The sequence below is a fragment of the Pezoporus flaviventris genome, unplaced genomic scaffold (genome assembly GCF_033815535.1).
Source record: "Pezoporus flaviventris isolate CSIRO_AGI_PZ_B2104156 unplaced genomic scaffold, CSIRO_AGI_Pfla_v1 ptg000015l, whole genome shotgun sequence".
Classification (NCBI taxonomy): domain Eukaryota; kingdom Metazoa; phylum Chordata; class Aves; order Psittaciformes; family Psittacidae; genus Pezoporus; species Pezoporus flaviventris.
The window spans coordinates 1,070,345-1,088,054 of record NW_026892563.1 but is presented as its reverse complement, the minus strand read 5'-3'; the positions used below and the strand labels follow the sequence as shown (position 1 = coordinate 1,088,054).

The 17,710-nt window shown below is 41.9% G+C and overlaps 1 protein-coding gene across 4 annotated transcripts in view; it reads right to left on the bottom strand.

The window, feature by feature from the left end:
• The window catches only part of REPS2 (RALBP1 associated Eps domain containing 2), a 99,607-nt gene extending 82,185 nt beyond the window's left edge, over positions 1-17,422 (bottom strand). For all 4 annotated transcript variants that reach the window (XM_061453155.1, XM_061453157.1, XM_061453158.1 and 1 more), the window contains exon 1: positions 17,132-17,422. In XM_061453155.1, coding sequence (XP_061309139.1) covers positions 17,132-17,377 — 246 coding nt within the window. In that variant the 5' untranslated portion in view covers positions 17,378-17,422. The remainder of the gene's footprint in view (positions 1-17,131) is intronic.
• Positions 17,423-17,710: the final 288 nt, after the last annotated feature.

The window sequence follows — 17,710 nt, the reverse complement described above, 5'->3', positions numbered from 1 at the left end:
GTACAACACAGCCCACAGATGAGAGCGCAGCATATAAAAAACAACACATTGAACAAGTTGGTGCCAAACAAAACTGTAGCGCATAGAGGAACACAGTTCAAGAGTTTAACATTTTTTTCTAAGTCTCCTTATAAAACATCCTCTAATGAAATAATTTTCACAGTAACTGCTACTCTTCTATACATTTTGACAGGCATGTAAGATGGCAACCATTCAACCTATCTTACCACCATGAGCTTCAGGTATGGTTTGCTTTTCAAGGAATGAATAAGAAACATTTCCTACTCAACAAGACATTTACTGTGAGTTCATTCCCTTAGAGAGGAGCTTGGTTTGGGGGTTTTGTGTGTTTTTTTTTTGTTGGTGATGTTTTTATTACACATTGGTGCCAGGATTTCCAACAAAGGTCCTCTGAAAACTGGCCTCTGGTAACAGGCCTTCTCTTCTGGTCCACAACCAAGACTGGTTTCAAAGCCAAACGCATACATGACCACAAATGGAAGCCCCTAGCAGTAGGAACAATCGTCTTTTTAAGACAATAATTTTCAGGAAAAACAAAAACAAACACAACAACAAACACACACAAAGAAAACAAAAAAAAATCCAAAACCAATCCCAAACACTGGCAAACACATCACACAGTAGAGTCCACCATTTTAATGCATTAGGAGGAACTCTAACTTCCAGCCTGCCTTTGTGGAAACTAAGACGGTTTTATGAACATCAAAATCTTCATGAACTCTTTAGATTCGCTCACTGGGATGAGGGGATGGTCTTGAGGCAGGCAATGACCCCTGGGCACAATTCACCAATGGACAGTGAAGTTCCTGCAATCAGTCAGTACGTTTTGGCTGCCTTGGGGGCAGCAGCGTCACCAGGGCACACAGCAGACCCATGACCAGGTAGCACAGCCCTGTCCATAGGGAGGGCCTCTCTTGGCACTGCAGTTCCCCAGGGACCCTGGAATCTTACTGACATGCCTCAGGCGCAAGAGAGTCCCTGCTCAAAGCCCAAAGGATCTGAAGAATCATGCCCATATGGCTCTTATTCTTATGTCTGATGTGACCACTTGTATGTTGTCTGTGTTATTAGATAATGCTACCTCAAGATTCTTGAAGAAAAAAATTCTCTGCTTTCATTTTCCCAAGACTTGCTGCAGAAATGTTCAAATGTGTAAACGACAGTTTGCAACACTGAACTAAAAGGAAGCACGATAACAGTTGGCTTGAAAAGGGAGAGGAATTATCTGTTCTTCATATGCTCTACAGACAGACCATAAACACAAGGCTTAAAAACAACCTTCTAAATCTAAAGATAAGGCAGCTGAGGAGTACATTGCCTATAAAAAGATACAGAGTTATCACCAGGGATTAACAAATTTCTCAAGACTAACACAAATGGGATTTTGCTGCAGACAGGAGAGGGTGCCTAGCAATGGTCTGAGGTCCTTTCTATAGCTGTAGATAATCCAGCCTCCTGTAGAGATATGGCTGATCACACCAAACTCTCCCCAGTACTTTTCACAGCCCATTAGCTTTGGTGTCCATTTGGTTTGAAAGAAGGGCAGAGGTGCCAAGAGAAATGCATTTCCCAGCCTCTGATTTTCATGGATCTTAGCAGAATTGCTGACACATCCATCAGGTCGCTAGGGTACCGGTTGTTTCTGGTCGTTAATGTTTATGCTGCCGCTGGCCCATGAAAAGTACTGTGCAGTGCTCGTGCTCCCATTTGCCTTTTCCCAATATAAAAGGCAACGTTCGCGGCCAGGAGCAAGAGAAGGAAGGCACCTCTGGGGCAAATCTTAGGACATGAGTCCTAAGTACTGTAAGACAAAACAATGCCTTTGAGTCCCTACCTCAGTTGCTGTTTGATGAGAAAACAACAGGAACATCATTTATTTTCAGTGGTATCTGACATCTAAAACAACCACAGACATGCTTTTTGTGATTATTGTTGAGTGTTGTATATACATTTCACAGCTCCAGGCTGGGCAGAGAAGAGATTCAGAGCAGCCCTGCGGAGAAGGACTTGCGGGTGTTGGCTGATGAGGAATTTAACATGAGCTGGCTTCAGTGTGCGCTCGCAGCCCAGAAAGCCAACCGTATCCTGGGCTGCATCAAAAGGAGCGTGACCAGCACATGCAAGGAGGTGATCCTGCCCCTTTACTCTGCTCTCGTGAGACCTCACTTGGAGTATTGTGTGCAGTTCTGGTGTCCTCAACATAAAAAGGACATGGAACTGTTGGAACAAGTCCAGAGGAGGGCCACGAGAATGATCAGGGGACTGGAGCACCTCCCGTATGAAGACAGGCTGAGAAAGTTGGGGCTGTTCAGCCTGGAGAAGAGAAGGCTGCGGGGAGGCCTCATAGCAGCCTTCCAGTATCTGAAGGGGGGCTATAAGGATGCTCGGGAGGGGCTCTTCATCAGGGACCATAGTGATAGGACAAGGGGTAATGGGTTAAAACTTAAACAGAGGAGATTTAGGTTAGATATAAGGAAGAAATCTTTACTATGAGAGTGGTGAGGCACTGGAACAGGCTGTCCAAGAAATCTGTGAATGCCTCATTACTGACAGTGTTCAAGGCCAGGCTGGACAGGGTCTGAGCAACTTGGTTTAGTGGAAGGTATCCCTGCCCATGGCAGAGGGGTTGGAACTAGATGATCTTAAGGTCCTTTTCAACCCTAACCATTCTATGACTATCCTTCCTTTTACTCCCTGTCACACCCTGAAAAGTAAAAATGACAGGCAAAATCCCATCTCACTCTTACTGATGATCAAACCTTACTCACTGTTGTACTGCCACTCTTCCTGATAATCAAACCTCTGGAATGGTGCTCCTCCCCACCAGTTTCTTGCACTGCAAGTAGCAGAGTCAATAACAAAGAGCAGAGAAATGTTCAGATGTAGCTGACTAGCACTAGAGGGATGAAAGGTATATGGTCTGTTGCTCAATATCCTGCTTCTCAGCAGATGCTCAGCTATGGTGTTTTCAGCACATGCATGAAGTTCCCTCTACACTTGGCAAGCTGGTTAAACACAAGCATACAGGACTCGCATCCTGTGAAATTATTTTGTATTCCAAAGTCTTTCAAAAAAAACCACAACACAAACATTTTGTATAGCTTAAGACAAACACATTTCCAATGTCAAAAGGTACATGGTCAAGCAAAGTTTTACTCATAATTAGATAATATTTTCCAAAGTTCAGTATCGGCAGAAACGATGAAAGATGGAATTTGTAAATTCCACTGGAAATAGTTGCGCAGTTTTTGTACAAGAAAGTATTCCCCTGCAATGTTTATACTTAAATATTTCTGTAAGGAAAGTTTGAAAACAAGGCAAATTTTCCTTCCAAGTTGAGAAAAACAGACAGCAAAGACATAGTAAGAAATCAATTAAATTAATCTATTGCCCATTTTTACTCATAATAATAGCCACAGAAATTTTTAAAGTATACATAAAAACCTGTAAATACTTTTAGAAGGTTACATGATCCTCTTAATTAAGAATGAAATAGATATAATTAATGAGATATATCTATGACAAGATAAGTATTTTTTGTTAGGACATAACCTCACTGTAAAGGGGAATCAGGCAGGCAGGGGAATCTCCTCTGCACATCAGTGCAGCAACGGCAGTTCCTGCACCACAAAAAGTGAAACTTCCTGAAGGGAAACCACTGCTGAATGATCTAAACTTGTTAAACATGGCTGAAGAAATTAATGCCTCCTTTCACAAACACATGAGGAATGGGCAAATAGCAATGAAGTTGGGTACTTAATTTACAAGCAGCTATCAGTTGTGACATGCTGAGATGCCACACTGTGTGTGAGGGGCTTGCCTGCTGCTTATGCCAAGTATAATCCACCTGTTCATCTGAAACCCCCACTTGAGATGAGACATCGCATGGGATCACAGGGAACCTGAACCTAAGTATAACTAGGGCAAAAAAAAAAAAAAAGGAATGCGCATGTCCTCTCCAGCTCCCAGACAGACAACAGTCACAAAGTCTGGAAACACTAAGAGAAAGTACTGGCACTAAAGGAGCAAAAATAGTACCGGCACATTGCCTTCAGCTTCCCAGGGAGTTAGAGGGAATTTATGGGACAGAAAGCCCAGCAGTGATCATACAATCACAGAATAGTTTGGGCTGGAATTCAAAGGTCATCTGGTCCAACCCACCTGTGATGAGCAGGGACATCTTCAGTGAGACCAGGTTGCTCAGAACCACATCCAACCTGGCCTTGAATGTCTCTAGGGATGTTGCATCCACCACCTCTCTGGGCAACCTGTGCCAGTGTTTTACCACCCTCATGAACTCCACAGTAGCGTATTGACCATTTGGCAGCACTCTGCAGCTTCTAGTCAGTGTCATATTTTCTGCCTCTGCGCAAGTGTTTCACACCACATCCAAGGCAGAAAATACACTTTGGAAGTAATACATAGATGCATAAAATTTGGGCTGCATGTGAACAAGACGCCTGGCAAGCTCTTAGGGGACTACAGTAAACCTCTCAATGGCAATGGCATATTTACTAGCCATATGAATAAGACTCCATCTCCAATGTATCAGTGTTAAAGTACTTGCATTTTTCTTAATGCCAAAAAACTAAGGAAACCAAAGGGGCGATAGGATTCTGCTGTAGTTCCAAGGACATTTTCTCATAGTGATCCATTTTTTCAAGACATACAATTATAAAAAAAAAAAAGAAAAGAAAGAAAAGCCCTAAGTAAAGCTGACAAAAAGAGCAAGAACACATCCCTTCCGTTTCTCTTCCCACTATTTATTTATTTCCTGGCAGATGCAGAGAAGTGCTGAACCAGCAGCTCTCTTGGCTGGTGGAAGTCACCAGCTGGAAGCAAAGGGAACAAAGAGCAGCGCAGGTGGAGCTGCGTGGGAAGAGATGGGGGATGCAAACAGGGGCACAGAAATAGCGACACTGAGCAGATATGGAGAGACTCCCCTTCCTCTCCACTCACTACCACAGTAACTTTTGAAATGCTGTTCTACAGCCATCTTCTATCTCCTGCCCACACCACTATTTCGAATCATAGAATTATTTAGGTTGGAAAAGACCTTTAAGATCATCAAGTCCAACCATTAACCTAGCACTGCCAAGTCCACCACTAAACCATGTCCTTAAGTGCCACATCTGCATGTCTGTTAAATACTTCCAGGGATAGCAACTCCATCACTTCCCTGAGCAGCCTACATCAGCTCTATTAAGTTGCCCATGAGCAGCAGAACTGACAAATCAGAAATTTCTCTGGACCTCTAACTTCAAGTGACACTCCTCTACTGATTCTTTAATGTTTAACAAGGGCTGAGTTCACCTGGGGACTTTTTTCTCAGCAGGAAAATTAACAGGGTTGTCCTTTACCAAATAACTTGGGTCTTTCATACAACTCCCATGAACTTTTCAAAGTCTCTCAATTTTCTTGAAATTTTGGTGAATTAAATTCAGAGTTATTACGGGGCTGAATTAACAGCATCATTGCACAAGCTTCATTTCTTTTGAAAAACAGGCCAAAAAGAACCCAACCCACGATGTGGGAAATTGGCAAATTTTAGATTACATTACAAAAGATGATGTGGAATAAGCAGTATCAAAGGAGATCACCTCTTTTTTGTGCTTATTTTTGATCTGAAACCACATGGCTATGTAGGAAATGGCAAGACTTCAGGAATATAAGCTCATGTTTAGCCATACAATAATAGCCAAAAGACAGTTAGTTGGCTGATAATTCCCAGCAGAAGATGAAAGCTTGTGTTGCATAAAGAGCAAGGTGACAGGTTAAGCAAGCCCCTAACAGAGAAGCAGAAGAAGAATGTCTTCCCTGTAGAGTACGTTACACATTCAGAAATTCAAATGTGTCTTCAGCCATTTGACCATTTAATGGTTAATTAGACTGATGGATGTTAGCACAAGGATATAACTAGCTTCCATATTCTGCTTGCAAACTGCATAATAAATGAGCTACTACTGCCATGGAGGGGTAAATTCAGCATTCTATTGCAAATGAGTCTTTCTAATATTACATTTGCAGCAGTTCTCCCAGACAGGCCACAAGAAAAGGCTAAGACAACAGAGTGAAACATATCATAACAAGGTATTAAAAGCACGGACAGGAAAACTTCTAATGGAACAGAAACATCAGCAGCAAAATAAACATTTTGTATTTCAGGGGACCCAGTGTCATTTTAGGTTAAAATTTTTTTAAGCATTAAGTTTGGGAAATGGTTCACTATGTCAACGTGTATTAGCTTATGATCCAAATTCACCTTTCCTTGGAACTACACAACTCCAGTACACTCTTTTGTTACAAAACTATAGCCCTTACATCATCTTACAGCAATGGTGAACTGGTTTTGAAATTGCTTAATGACCACCTACAAATTAAAACTGCTGTACAATGTTGCTTGCAAGACATGTTGTCTTGCAGTAGCCACCAGTGTGCAAAGCAAAATTTCAAGTATTTAGAGCTGGCCCAAATAATCTTACTGCTCTAAACAAAGTTCTTCTCTGTGCTCTGCAGAGTCGCATACAAACCACAGCACTCAACTAGACAGTACTGTGGAAACTGTAGAAAGGCTGTTCTGGGAAAATGACAATTTCACCACAGGACAGTCCTGCAACTATGTATTACCAAAATTTTCCATCTGGAAGGGAATCAGGAACACAGAAAACTAGATAGCACTATTCATCCACTTCTTTAAATGTATTTCACATCTACAGCCCCTGACACATTGCTCCTGTTTTCATTAAAATACCAAACACTCAGATTTTGAAACTTAACTTACCCTGAGTGACCCAGTTATTAGAAGTATTACCCAAGTATTACTGGCCTGTCTCAGTATTAATTTGGTTGTTACTAATATTGGCACTTAGATTTTGCCAAATAATTTAAACTGTATAGTGGGGGAAAAGGGAAGAGGAGATTCACCAACCTATACCCTACTTTTTGCACTTTTGGATGTTTCCCCTACTCAGAGATACTGACCTTAAGACCTGTCCTTCAGTATATGAACAGAAGACCACCAGTCCAATCCCAGAGTGCCTTATTTTATTGCAGGGCTTAAATTTAGTAGTTGTACTAAAATAAAGTGCCTTGGTAGACTTAACTTAATGCTTTACCTCTTGCACACTCCCCCTGCAATCAAATATATGCATGGCAAATAACGCAGTCCAAAAACAGCTAATGAGTATTTCCAAAGGAAAAAATATTCCTTTGGAAAAATATCCTCATCAAGGACAGCCCTGATTTAGATTAGATCAAATAAAAGATATAATTACTGTAATATAGCCTGGGGGAGGGATAGCAGAGAGAGAAGGAAAACAAAGGGACTGATAACATGATGTAAATAGCATTAAGAATGATTTTCCTGCTGACATCAGCACTGCCCAGTGCTGCTCTTTCTTGTCCTGAAACAGTATTTGCTCTGGCCAGTGAACCTGGGACCTGTCACTCTATGAGGGGCCAGCTGCTGTAACATCATCACCCCCTGGCTCCCCTTCCTGGTTCCTTTCTCTCACAATGCTCAAAACATGTTTTGAGAGGCATGACTTCACAGTATTATAAGTATCTCTGGAATAACAACTTAGTGCTGTATTTTAAAAAAGTCCATATTAAGCAAGTATAGCAGTAGGTTACAAGTTCAAAAAACCCCAAACATACTATTCATTGTATGTACACCTCCATCACATACCACATGGAGAAAACAGAAGGCTGAGGTTCTCAATTTCTAACTTCAGTGGCATCTCATAATAAACTCAACTGAAAAACCAGATGAGATTTGGGCTCTGTAGTTTTGTGTGGGGTTTTTTGTTTTGGGGAGGTTTGGGGGTTGTTGCTATCGACAGGCTTTTCATAAGACCACTCAAGGACTCTGTAGGAAGCTTCAGGCACCAGCGTAATTTTAAACCTTACATTATCCCTTTTTAAAGGTTACCAGGTTCTAGCCTGTTTCACCTTCTGTCTGCAGCAGACATTCGTATTTACAACCTGCTCATCACCATGCTATCTAAAGCATCTAATAAAAAAACAGAAACAAGCAGCTTCCTGGTTCCTGCCTTTTATTACTCAATAATAGGGAACAGCAGTTAACAACATGTTTATTTTTGCCTTCTGATCTTCTCCCAAACCAGTTATCTCCCAATACACACACTGGCCGACTCCTTTGAGCTTCTTTTCCAATTCATTTTACAGCCACTGCTTGTAATGAGATTCACTACTGCCCTGTTTCTACTACCTCCCAGCTCCCTCATCCTCATGCAAGGATCTTTATGCTTCCTACCAGCTCAATAAGGGATCTCATGTAAGCACTAGAAGCACAAAAAGCTACTGAGAGGCATGAATGTCAGTTACCAAACCCAGAAGGGAACCCAGCCAGTAACCTAGAAGTCAGCTCACGATAACCTACAAAAACATACTATTGCTTGGGAATAGCCTTGTATTCAGTTTCTCCCTCTTATTCTGTTTAAGAAGGAAATTACTGTATTCTGTGTCCAAAGGAAAATTTCCAGGACCCCTTTTTACCATTGATACTAAATTCAGAATTTACAGAAGAGAACAGACAGCTGGGACATATGGGACATGTCCACATCACTAAATAAGAGAAGACTCCTAGCAGCTACAATTATCTAGGTCTTCCGCAACTTATAACAATGATAGAAAAAAACCTCATTCTTCAGAGGTTTAAACATTTGCTTCTCAATTCTTGGAATGAGGATCAATTATAGACAACTGTGCATGGTAGATCTGACACGATGTCTCCCAGTCCTTATTCTGAAAGCAGTGGCAGAAAGTGCTTCAAGTTGCTAAAAACGACAGGAAACAGTATCCAAGAAGGGACGAACACCACACACAAAGTCTGACAAACCCAGCTAGATGGCAGCCACCAGATCTAGTCATCTTGAACTAGACTAATTGAAAATACTGCAAAATCTTGAGTTTCTTCCCGAGGGGAAAAAAAAAACAAAAACAAACAAAAAAAAACAAAAACCACCACCAAAAAAACATCCCACAAACAAAAAAAGTGACACACCCTAAAATTACCACCATTTCACCCAACATGCTTGCACCTTAGGCGCTGAAATGTGTCGTGCAGCCGGTGATACATACTTGCTTGCATTTAAACCAAGTGCTTGTCCTCAATTCAACTAAAGAGCACAGGACTTCAAAAAAGCAACATCAGACAGTCAAAAACGACATCGTCTCCACTGCCCATGCACAGTATGTCAGCATGGTATAGCACATTTTATATCACAACTTATATTTGCATTTCTGTCTGTACATACTAAAGGAAAAGCAGCCTATGGCTATTGAAACAAAGTTGTTCCTAAAGACGGCAATTATTCAGAGGCGGGAAAGAAAAATAAATAAACAAAACCACACATAAATCACACTATTGAGTTCATTTTGCCTCTCTTCACATTTATTTTTATTTTTGGCACTTGAAACCTCAAGAGTACATCACCTTTTACTGCTCCTCTGCTGTTACTGTTGGTAACAAAATAATTCTGACTGTATTTGTTAGCCCATAGCAGTCATCCTGTTTTGCAAGCAATTAGACACATTGTTTTATTCTGAAAGACCATCATCTTGGCTTCCACAGGACATCACTGTGTAAATTATGCCAAAAGTAAATAAGGCATGAAACGTGAAACGTTACCTATGCCAAAGCTGATCTAATGTTTCCTGGTGTGGAAAGTGAGACTTTAAGAAGAAGAAATGATTTTTTTAAAAGTAAATTCATTTGAAAGGCTCATGCCAAAAAACATTTAAGTTTTATAAAAAAAATAACAGCAATAATAAAGCAATGCTACAGACATTTGCTATTGAAAGTAGAATTCAGTTCATGACTCATACTGCAGTGAGCAAGCAGACACCATAGATTATGTTCAGACACCTTAAATTCAAGCTCAGCCAAGTGTTTCCCATTAGCTGACTCCAAATTTTCAGTGCCACTGAGCCAGTGGGAATTATAAAGTCTAAATCCAGTGTTTCAAGTATGGCCCTGCTCAAAGGAGTAGCTCCCCACCACCTCCTGTCAGAAAGGAAGACCTACTGAGGTACACATTCAAACTGCAGGATTATGTAGATGTGAGGGTAGAATACTAGAAGAACCATTTCCAGCTTTTTTGGATGGGGTATTACTGCTCAGGGGAGTTAAAAACCCACAGAGATAAAAAATAAAGCAGCAGAAAAAAAAAAAAAAAACACTGAAGATGTGCTTTGGTAGTCAGGCTATCTAAAGTTTCTCAAGACCCTGCTGGGGATTTATTAAGACATTTGCTAATAATGCTGCTGTAAGCAGGGCACTCTTGTTGCTCTTCTCAGTAATTTCAGTTCATTAGAAAGGCCACTGAATAACTCTCCCAGGTCCAAGAGATTATTTAACAGGCAGCATGTAACCATAGGATAGCTTTAAGCAGACCTAGTCCCAACAGGAGAGCACCCACCACACACCACAAGCACGCTCTGCATAGGGCACCACTCGTCAGAGGCAGCTTCTTCAACACTCCTCTCCAAATGTACCATGTAGTCTAAAACAGCTGCCAGCAAGAAGCAACCCAACCTTAATGTTTGCAAGGCAGATCCATGGGAGAAATAAACATTATTAAATAAACTATTTAAAACACTATAAGTCCTATATATAAGGATATAAGATCCTAACTTCCTATTTTTTAGATTAAGATCTGTCTCATCAGTTGAATCATTAAAGGTCATCATTAAAACAAAATATATTTTTTTAAATAAATATGGTAACTTTTTTCTTTTTGCCAGCAACTAATATTTTAAAACATATTTAAGCAACTAGACATTTTAAATTTTATTTTGTAGGAATTTTGCTCCATTATCAGCTCTAATAAGATATACGCCTACTTATGTAAGTACACGTGATACATGCAAAGTTAAATTTAGAGGAAAACTGGAATTCATTTAAAAATACACAGACTATCTACATCTGCTAGGAAATACAAACCACACATTTCTTATGTATACAAACATTTGGAAGTTTATAAAAAGATGTTTTGTCTATTAAACAGACTGGTAAATAAACTAAGTGTAATTTGCAGCTAGTGATTTAGCTGATTATTTCTGGTCACTGTGTCCTACAAGATCAAAAAACCGCTGGGTCTCCTCCCACCACATCCTTCCACCTCATCATTGTATCTAAACTGCAGTGGGGAGAAAAAAAGAATAAAAAAAAAAAACAGTCCTTCCCAACAGAGTTCTCAATTTTATCCAGTGGTTACTAAATAATGCTCCTTAATACACTGGGAAAAGAAAATATTCCCTTTGTTCAGGAAGAGCAGATTTCTATTTGTCCACAGTTGGCTTTCTACTCCAGCAACCTCTTCTAATTAATTATCCACTAACTCAGCTGTTCAATGGTTTGACTGTCTTCAAAAGTTGCTCATTAATTTTTTATTTTACCATACTGTTGGTGTCTTTAGATGTTAATACATCAGTCTTGCTTTACAAATACTGTATCAAGTGTCTCTCATGATTCATAATATTTTAAACAGATTATTTATCCTGATTCCTTGTCACAGAAATGCTTGTTCTATCTTTCATGAATGTAACTTGGCTAAATTTTTCAGCTCAAATGAATTCATGTTCTCAGAGTTTATACCAACACTCCTTTGTGGCAGGTGTCCGTGGTAGATGTCTGTGCTAGATTCATCCACTGAAATAGGTGAATCCCACATATAACATCTCCTTTGCAAAACAGATTGTGAACAACATCGATCTGTATATAAACATCACAATACTGACAGCATATTGCTTTAGATACATGCATAAGTAAAAAAGGTTATTCTCAACTATTTGCTGAACCCACTGCATGTATGCAAGTACCATGACAAAACCAATTATTTTTTAAAAATAGTAATAATAAACATTCATCATCATCCCAGCTTCATATTGCAGCAAACTCTTACAAAGAAAGATACTGGGCTTCATCCAGTCTTTTTCCTCTTGAGTTATTTTAAATCACTGGCACAGCAAAGCATTATTTTATTGAAAAATAAAATAATTAATTCATAGTTGGTTGTTATGAGTGTTAATTACTGAAGGCTGCAGGCCCTGAGCAGGCTAATTCTAACCATCCCACTCAATGCCTGTGACAAGCAGGCCTAGGAGTTTCTGGTTTTACAGTGTGATTTGAAACACCTTTTTTATTTATTTATTTATTTATTAATAGACAATACCAATGTGATTTTTACCTCTGGATTCTGCATGCTCCTACTTGCATAAACACGGATTTCATTGTGACTCTAGAACAGCAATGACAGTTTGGGGGATTGTGGCCAGAAGTACTGATACGATGATACTGAAATGTCAGTTTTCCTTTCCTTTTCTCTCCTGAGGTACAAAAGAGTGAATTTTTTCTTCTATAAAGTAGCCAGACTTTCCTCACTCAAAAAGCTCATGTTTTAAACGGCACAGTTCTTGCTCTTTTCTGCCTGGCTGAGGCAGACAGTTAATACCACCCCAGCTATTATGCAGGTAATAATTTATGCTTACCAAAATAAAAATTAAAAAATACAAATAAGCCAAACTTTAGTGGCATTTTTACAAAAAAATAACAACTTGGCAATTTGGTTTTTTAATCTAGTCACACTTCTGCTTTTTTGAACACAAAGATACAGTGTAGAGTTGTAACTATAGAGACAAGTCATGATAAACACAAATTAACTCACAAAGACAAGATCACTGGTCTGTGTTTCTATTCACAGAGCGCTAGAAGGAGAGTCCCAGCTAAAAAAAATGCAGCATTTGTGCAGCTCCAGCATCACACAATTAGTATTTGTCACCCTCAGAGCTCAAAACAACAGTGTGTTCATTTGCAGAGGAAAGAATGCGGTTTTGGGTCTCTATGCTTATATAGCACAAGTCCACATATCAGAATAAAGTTTATAAAACTGGGAATTAAAGATACCATCAGACAACCAAGTGAGAGTAAGTCAGAAACTAATAAAAAAAAGATAAGCATTTCAGTGTAAATCTTGAGTCCAATCTTATTCCCCAATTTCTTAAGGCAAAATCTCCAGAGACCACAGTAATACCAACAAACAGTAAAACTAGCACAAGGTAGCTCTCCTTTTCTGATCAGTGAGCAATGACTCTATAAAGCACTCTTTTATCTGAAATCCATGCAGACATCAGTACCATTGGTACTTGGCACCCATAACAAAGGCACTTTGGGGTCCTGGGCTCGAGGAGCAAAGGTTGTACTCAAAATGGGGTCACAAATTGGTTTCCCAAAGTGAGACAAGGCAAACCAGCCATCATCAACACCTGTGGCACAGCAGTTCATGTACTGACATGCCAATACTCACAGGGAGCATAATCCAGCTGATTTCTCCAAGGAAAAGACCAGAAACCCCAGGGAGAGTTTGCCCTTGTGGGCATGCAAACCTGTTGTTGTCATCTACTGATGGCCATCAGTAGTGCCTCCTGCCCAGAGATGCAGCTACTTCTCCCTTCTTACTTCTACTGCTAGAGTACCTCCGCCAGCCTCCTCGCCACACAAGCAGCGTTACCAATACTGACCTACGTAACAGAGTATACAGTGAGACTGTCTTTACCTCAGCAATATTTCTGTGGCTCTGGTGAGTTCAAGACATTTATTTTGGGGGGGATTTTTCTTCACATAAATTCAGTTCTTTTTTCCTTTATTAGGGGCCAAACCACAAGGAGCACCATCTTGAACTTGACCAACATGGGTAAATATAAATCCAGCTGATGCTGATGAGTTTCTTCTATTTTGGACAGTCTACATAACCTCATGGCACATGACTAATCTGCTCCTTCCTCCTTTGACTTAAATATTGTTAAAAATAAATAAATAAAATAAAAACAAAACTAAAACCAATCCTAGCACAGATCTTCCAGATCTGCGTATAAGAGATTATAGGCATTTTACAGAGTTACTTTAAAAGCCCCTGAAGATGAAAGGTGAAAGATCTGCCACAGGTTTTGTGCAAGTCTAAATAAAATCTTAATGCTTCTGCCCTTAACCACACTATATGGCTAGTCGAAGACTTTCAGCACACGGGGGAGGTATGATTATACAGTCTGCAAAAACTATGCTGTTCTGTCCCTGTCATGCCCTTCTCCACCCTGCAAAGTGTCTGACATTTTTAATTTTAGTGGTAATTTCACCCATTTTTCCAGAACTGAAATAACTCGACAAGTTCATACAACTTCTGCTGTACCCTACTGTCCAGCAGAATAGCTAGCTTTAATGAGACTGGGTGTAATGAACCTGTGTTCGATCACTTCATTCTTAGCAAGACCCAGGACTCCGGTGCACACCATCTGCTCCTACTGACCTGGCCACAGCCTGGAATTTTTCCATTTATTCCAGCATTTCCGCTTCTGGCACATGTTCTGACACTCCCTACCTGCTCACTGTTACATAGCCTCTTTCACCTAAATAGCCTCTCGGATGAGCTAAACTAACCTTTAAACCAATCAAAATCCTTGCCTGTTTGCTGTCTGGGAGCACGCATCCCTGGTTTTTCCCACAGGAATTGACATATTAACAGCAGTACTCCAGCCAGGATGTACCCATGTGATTTCTGTCAAGATGGCAAACCCTGCCATTACCATTAACGAAGATGGAAAATTTCCCATGATGGTTATGAGCATCAGGCTATAAGGAAAGGCTCATTCTTTCTTACAGATTTATTCCACTTATTACACAAGTACAAATTCAAGTCCAGTGGCACTAAATCCTACTTGTAGAAGCATACTGATCTGTAAAATTGTTTCTCAATTAATACCTTGAGAATAAAAAGCTGTAAACTGCATGTTGCTTACTAATGGTCCACAGCAGCTCCTTGTCACAGCCCACACAAGAGCCAAGGAATGGTGTAAAGCACCTGTGCAGGCTCTGCTTAGCAGAAATCCAGAACTGGTTTCTAGTCCAAATCTTCCCATTTCTGACACAGCAAAATTCAGCATGACCATTTCTCAGCCAGTCAGTAGGGATGCCTGTATAGCACCAATTGTGACACACAAGGATTTAAAAAGCATTTAAAAAGGCAAAAAATTTCCATGGTCAACAATTATTTCAATATCTTAACCCACACAAGCTGCCTCTGCCTAAAATGGGTGTTCCCTGTAATAAGCAGAAAACATCTACCATGCACCTCTGTGCCTGTTCCCACAATTGTTAGAATGGTGGGGTTCTTTAAACAGAAACTATTAGACTGCATTTTTGGAGTATTATAAAAGACAAAATATCAGCAAATATCTCAAACAACTTTGTGGGGGTTTCCCCCGGAAAAAAACATCCACATTTCCATTTTCTTCCCCTCCACCCCACATACATTATGTTAATTCTTTTTTACTTAAATTCCATTAAATATTAGTAAGAACACCTGACAGCAGTAGGTTCTGAGGACAGGCACTCTAGCCATAGAGCAGAAAGCCTATGATTAACGCCATATAAACAAGAGGGGGACAGCACTAAGAAGGAAGACAAACATCCAAACATCCCCAGATCCCACTGCCCTTATTTTCTGAATATTCCTAAAGCAAATTACAGGGCTATTTTCCAGTAACATTCTCCTCACAGCATAAATATACCTGGAAAAACAGTAAAAGCCAACAAAAGCATTAAAGAAAACCCCAAAATTCAGACGTTTAATTCACACAATACTATAAAATGACCCCCAAAACACATTCTGATAATAATATGATAATAAATTTCACTTAAATGATAAGGTAAGGAAGTACAAAGCAAAAATACGAGGGTTTTTCCATACTTCTTTGGAAAATGAAAATTACTAATACCAAAGTCACACAAATTGACTAATAAGTCTTTAACAAGTTTCTTAAATATACCTTATTTGAAATTAAATGCCCTCTTCTTCCTCTTTGCAAAAGACCAACTCCTGGTGCTAGATCTGCGTGAAAAATGTACTTTCACCACCCCATTCACCTGCAAGACCAAGGCCCCAGTGCGGCTTAAAATGAAGTAGTACTACAGTACTTGGTAACATTTGTGATTTAACAGACCTGGTAAACAACGCATGTAAGAGAGAGAAAACATCCTTGAAATATCATAATTTTCATTCATAATCACCTGTATAATGTGAATTTATATAAGTCATTAGGAGATGACCTGATAGCTATCAGGAAAGCAGGAGACGAGGTTGGTACCCTCAGGCAGTACCCAGGTAGAAGTATATTTCAGCTCAATTTCAATGTAACTCTTTTCTGCTTGATAAATAAAGAGCTCCTGAAGAATAGAATTCCTGTAAGCAAAACTTCAGAAAAGCAGGAATACCCTACCTGTTTAGTTTATTGTCAGAAGTATTATGCAGTTACGGTGCGTTGGTCAAATCACTAACCCACAGGTGGGGAATACCGCAAGTCCAGCTTGCGGTATATCCCTGTCATTGTAAAGTGGAAGACACAAGCCTTCGTGCCCGCCGACAGCTTCTCCTCACAGTTAAGGAGAGTTGCGTCTCCCTAACACTGTTGGGGATCACTTTTGGGCCCCTGCTGCCCTGATCGCATGAGACCCTCTTACTTCAAACCTGAATGTATTTGCTCTCAAGAACAGGCATGTAAATACTGCAACAGCATTTCACCTACAGCATTTCTGTCACTTAAACAACACTTAAAGAGTACCCGCGTTAAAGCAGGAACTGGACACACCGCATGTCCTTTACAGCTCTGCGAACACAGCTGTCTCTGTGTGAGATTCAGGGGCCCGGCTGAAGAAAGCCGTACCATCACCGACCCTGCCCGCACACCGCGCTCCGCACAGGCTGTGCGGAACCCCGCGCCGCTGCACGGGCACCAACACCCGAGAGGAGGCAAGGAACGCAGCTGCAGAACACCAGCAGCACGGGGAGCCTGCCTGACAAGACAGCGGGCACGAAGCAGCCCCGCCGCCGCCGTCCGCGCCGCCGCGCTGAGAGGATGTGCCCCGCTCCCGCACCCACCGCCGCGGACAGCGCGCCACAGAGGCACAGGGGCACCGCGCAGCCCTTAACTTTCGAGCAGAGGCAGTGCCTCTCCCGCAGGGCTGAGGGAGCGGGTCCGCTCCCCTCCCTCCCTGCACCCCGCAAGTTCGGGGCGAACCGGCCGCCCCCCGACCCACCTGGTGCAGCGTGTCCGGAGGCAGCTGCGAGGCCCGGAACAGCTCGCCCACACTGCTGCCCCCGGCGGCCGCCTCGGGGGGCGGGCAGCACCGCGAGAAGAGCTCGGAGTAGTGCTGCTGCTCGCTCTCGCTCAGCGGCAGGAGCAGACCCCCGATGCCGGCGGCGGCGGCGGCGGCGGCGGTGGTGGTGGTGGCGGTGGTGACGGCGGTAGCAGCAGCGGGCCCCCCCGCTGGCCCCTGCTCCATGACGGGGCGGCGCACGCAGAGCCGCGCGGCGGGGCAGCGGGGGGAACGGGGAGGGAGGTGTGGCGGGAGGGAGGCGGTGCCGCGCTGCGGCGGAGAAGGTGGAGCCCCCGCCCCCCGCCGGTGAGCGCCTCGCAATGCCCCAACTCCGCCGTGCTCCAATCCCCGCCTCGACCCGCCGCCCCGGTCCGCTACGCTCCGCCCCGCCCCGCCCCGCCCCCGGCGGCCCTGCCTGCGGACCGCGGCGGCACGGTCCCGCGTGCCTCCTCTGCCGTCACCTCGGCGCTCGCCCGGCGTTTTTTTATCCCCTTTCTTTTGTTTTAGCTGGTTGCGTTC